This window comes from Anopheles merus, unplaced genomic scaffold, assembly GCF_017562075.2.
Source record: "Anopheles merus strain MAF unplaced genomic scaffold, AmerM5.1 LNR4000012, whole genome shotgun sequence".
In the NCBI taxonomy this organism is placed as follows: domain Eukaryota; kingdom Metazoa; phylum Arthropoda; class Insecta; order Diptera; family Culicidae; genus Anopheles; species Anopheles merus.
The window spans coordinates 83279-88314 of NW_024427592.1; the positions used below are offsets into that span (position 1 = coordinate 83279).

At 42.1% G+C, this 5036-nt stretch overlaps 1 protein-coding gene across 1 annotated transcript; it reads left to right on the forward strand.

The window, feature by feature from the left end:
• Positions 1–428: 428 nt before the first annotated feature.
• Positions 429–1349, forward strand: LOC121600944. Its single transcript, XM_041929724.1, has 4 exons — positions 429–783; positions 846–922; positions 1001–1153; positions 1249–1349. Exons 2-4 carry the CDS (start codon positions 859–861, stop codon positions 1335–1337), a joined length of 306 nt encoding a protein of 101 aa, XP_041785658.1. The 5' UTR covers positions 429–783; positions 846–858; the 3' UTR covers positions 1338–1349.
• Positions 1350–5036: the final 3687 nt, after the last annotated feature.

The following is a 5036-nucleotide window of genomic DNA, read 5'->3' on the forward strand; positions in this document are numbered from 1 at the left end:
CTGACGCACCAACACATTCAAACCTTCGACAGCGCGCTCAGGCGAGGGGTACGAGGCGGAGCCAGGGACGGGTAGCTCGACGAGCTGCTTGACAAATTTGCCGTTGGAGGGAAAAAGATGGCATGATAAAATTCTCCGAACGGCATGATTTCTTCCGTCGCTTTGCGCAGCGGGATTGTTAAGTTTTCCTGTACTTTATTGTTGCACTACCCGTTCTCACGCGTCCCAGGCTGCAAATGTCACATAAAAAGGTGCCTTTCCGCAGTCTTTCGGGCGCCCGTACGGTTACGAAAAGGCGCCTTTATAACGATGCTTTAGGCAGTATTTGACAGAGTTCGCTTACCTCAATGTATATATGGCTTGGTTTTTGTGTGTGTTTCGTGATGATATGTCGCCCTCACACTGTCCAACAAAAAAAATTAAATAAAAATTAGCTGTCGTATGTTATTGCCTTTCTGAAATCCCTATGTGCACTCCCCCCTCTGCCCCACGTTTTTGCTCCTTGTACTTCCTGTAGTTGTCCTGCATCACCATTTCGTTCGTTGCTGCTGCCGTGTGATATTGTGTACAACCGGGTGTGTGTGTGTGTGTGTAGAGTTGTTTCGATGAGCATCTTTTTCATGGAAGGCTTTGTTGGTCCGCATCAGTGTTCAACTTCTTCCTGTAGAAATAGTTAGCATTTGCATCGCAGAGTTTATGGTAACAGCTACGGGATCCCCGATAGAGGCCATCGTTTGTGTGGCAATAACAATACGCGAGCTGCACAATACGCAACGTGGAGAAGTAAGTGCGTAAGAAGAATCGAGATGTACAAAACAATAACGCTTTTTTTCTTGCATTTTTAGCGCAAAACGACCTATGCTAAATTTGAAAATGATAGATAGGAAGTGTGTTATGGTGGCATCGAAACCACAAAATAATGGTGAGAAATTATGTTTGGTCGCTAACGCATCCTGCAATAGTATTATGAAATGTCATATTAAAAATGCTTTTATACCAGATTCAACGACTAGTGCTGCCAAACCGATTTTGCACGAGCAGTTGCTGCAAGAGCTAAATGCTCCGCTACATTCTGCCACGACTTCGGGTAATTCCAAAACGGCTTCTTCTTGTTCCATCCCGAGCATGCCAAACAAGCAAAAACAAGTACAATGTAAGTAAAAGAAAGTAGTTTTAGTAAATTCATAGTTTATCATACTACACTAGCTCAAAACTCTAATATGGTTGTTTATATTGTTTAACTTTCAGATAAAGTATCAAGATCGCAATCAATCGGGACTCAAACGATGTCTGTTGTTGATGACAACTCGTGTCTGAATATAATATTAAAAAATTGACCGAAATTCAATACAAACCACAACAGACGAATAAAAAGCTAGTAGATATGGAAAAACAGATCAAGCTGATGCGTTCTGAGCTAGATATAGTAGCTGATCGAGTTGCTCCTAGCGTAGGGATTGTACGTGTGTAATAACTCGGACCTTTGTGATATTTATGGTAAACGCGGAACAGAACCTTCTCGTTTGTTTCTTGGTTCATCACTGTCCTAGTTCCGGACACGATGCGTTCTATTTATTAGTTTCATTAGTTTCACGTCAGGCGAGATATCTGAAGCCGTTTTGCCAATGTTGCATTTTGTTGTGGGAACCGAAATTGTCATCGGTTCCCTGTTATTTTGTAAAGTGGCAAAATGTGGGAACCATTCGATAGAGTCGCGGACACGCGTCTCTTATTGCACACTGCAACCGCAGTCCGTTTTGGCGTTAGCTATTCCGGTACTGGGCAGTGCGTGTGCGTATCGAAATTAGACCTGTCTAGACGGTGTGGAATGTTCGTCACACGTGCAACTAGCTTTGAATTTGAGCCTGTTGGTACCAAAGACGAACTAGACGATCTGGAGCTTAAATTAGTAGACAACGATTTTAAAAATAAGATGGAAGCATTTGTGGATGCCCGGCTACCTACAGATAGTGTGGATGCGCGACTTCATACAAGCATGGATATTCTTTTCAAAAGAGAGTTTGTGGTCAATATCAGTTGGTCTGGTATAGGTCATCCAAACCCAAAAATTCCTTTCAATAATTATAAAAATATATTAAAATTCTATGAATATATAGGCACATGTCAGGGACTTATCCCTACGGACCAAAAAATTAAAGAAGTTTTACAAAATAAGTTTAGGCATAGTAAGCAACGGTTAGAATTAGTAGGATTAGTGAAAACTTCGCATCATAGACATAAGAAGTATTAATCAGTTAGGAATAGTTTTAATAATGTTAATACTTATAAATGAACTTTTAACGAATTTATGTACGTACTGAAAAAAAAATCGTTTTATTGAATTAAAACACATCATTTTAAAAAACGTAGTTGTTTTGTTTTAATAAACCAATGTATGTATCAAGGGAACAAAACTATTTTCATTTTCCTTAGACAATGGCACTATTACTAATTTACATTTTATATCCTGAAAACCTATTATAATATTTTCTTTTCCTAAATCGTTAATATTTCCGCGATGTATGTTCAAAAATTTAGAATTGAAAGGATAGTTGAAATCATCAATAGTCCTAGTTAGCTTTCTTGCTGTTAAGTCTACGGAAGACTGCTGTATATCTGCATTTACAAATTGACATACGCTACCCGATTTTGTTAAAAACCAAGAATTGCTACCATCATTCTTTATACAAAATCCTTGGCGCACATGAAGTGTAGTAATATTTCCTCTCCTATGAATCGTTGGATATTGTAGTTGTTTAATATATTTATCGGGTTTATAGGCTGCCCATTCTGCTATACGGTTTATTGTTTGTTCTAAACTTTTCGATCCACTTTGCAATGAATGTTTCATATGCTGAAGTTCGTTCTCAAATTCATAAAAATATATAAACCGAAGTATTCCAAAATCAATTACTTCTTGGTAAATATGCAAAAGGTTATGAACATTACTCGAAATATATTCTGGGCCGTAAATAATTCCGTACTGTTTGACGAACAGCTGTAGGAGAGTATTTGCTAATGACCAATGCTCTTTGTATACTTCAGATGAAAAAATTGTAATGCTACAAAAATACAACATAAAATGATTGTATTGTTGTTCACTCAATGTTCCTCTGAGTACAACAACGGATGCGTAAAATAAGAAAGAGTTTAATTCAGTGCCTTTCCAATACTTGAGATCACGTAATGAACGGAACTTTCTGTGTATCTCTACAGGTAATTTGATGTGCATCAACATTGCTGACATTTTGTTGATTTGTTCAGGAGATAACTTGTGCACCACACCAAATTTTCCACATATCCAGCCCATTAACAAACGTTTTATAACTCCTAAATCAATTAAATGCAATGAATCTGCAACTATTACTTGTTTTACAAGATCAAATTCGTCTAATAGAGATAACCTTACTAGCAATGAGAATGAAAAAGTGTGCGACTTTCAGGCGAGGGGCATGTAGAAGCATGGGGAGACGGTTGGAAATACGCGGAATTACGCGGTGGCGCGAGCGTGTTTTGGTTTCTACACAGTTTTTGCACTCACACAATTACACATGTGTGAATGTGTGCGTTCACTTTCAGCCTGCGCGCTCTGTTTGGTTTTCTCGCAGCGGCATGCGGCTATCGGTGTCTCGCTCGCACTAGTGCAGCGAGTGTTCCTCTGTGCGCTCCCTTTCTTGCCACCACACGAAATCGTCAGTTCAGCTCAAGCGTTCGCCGTGAAAGGCCGCGCGCGTGTTAGCCTAAGTCCCGGGCGATCGAAGATTCGCTAAGTGTTGAAGTGTTGTGCACATTGAAATGAAGCTGCGCTTATCTTTTATCATTTATCTTAAATGTGTGATTTGCGCTGCTTCATTTCAATTTTTTTGCTGTATTCAACATCAAAAACGGGATCCACGCAGTTAGACGGCTATTTTAAATAAGACGATTTTATTTAATATAAATAATGTGTGTGATTTTGTGGCAAGATTGTGTGAAGATATGTGCGAAAATGCCCCTTTATTTGCAATAAAAGTGATAAAATATAAACCAAGTTTAATGTGTTCAAATTTTTGTTTTGATTCGGGTGCACCAAGTCCGAATGAAGGGAAGCGCACAGCGTGCTACGAAAGAAACGAGCGGGAGGGGGTGTCAGTCCAGCGCAGCGCAATTCGCTGGAATCAAGTGGGAGGGGGTACCAGCTCAGCGCAGCGCAAGCCGAAAGAAACGGGGAGGAAGGGGTATGATAAAACAGCGCGAGCGAGCGTTCTTTACAGCGAGAGCGCCTCGTGTATTTTAAAGGCAAGCAAGAGAGCGCATTCTCTCCGTGGTAGCGCTCCATCCGCCATTTTTAATTTCGAGCCCAAAACAACGGACTTCGGATCCGATCTTGGGCCGGGCCCCCACCGCTTGTTTCTACCTACCCCTCGTCTGAAAATTTCGTTCTCTTTGTCTGTCGGGCGGTCAACCCCCAACGCTATTTTGCCGGACATACAGTCGCCAGCTGAAGCCATGCTAGGCAGAAAAATGCGAACAGCGTTGGAACTGCTGAAACCTCCACCTGCAGCGCAAGCAGAACCGGCCAACTTGGATAGACGATTTCAGCGCGGTGACCTCGTCTACGCCAAGTTCTATGCGCGGAATTCATGGAAGTGGGTTCCGGTGCAAATCATACGAGAGTTGGGCAGCGTTATGTTCGAGGTGCAGACGAACAATCAACGGGTTCACAGGCCCCATGTGAACCAGCTGCGAAAACGTGATTCGGCCGTGGGGGCTTCCAGCGAGGACGTGGACATAGATCATTTGCCGTTTGATCTGCTGACGGACAGCACGGTAGCGGAATCGAGTTCTGTTCCCTTGACGGACCATCAAACTAGCGCGTCACCCACACAACCATCTCCACGCCCAATCCCGTTCGCTACTACAAGACGCCAGCAGCCGATACGGTCGCCACGCCGGTCTTCTAGGCTTAGAAGACTTCCGCGTAGGCTCGAGGGGTATCGTCTGTAATTAAAAGGGGGGAGATGTTGTGAGCTAACCTGGCCCGGACGCATTCACGG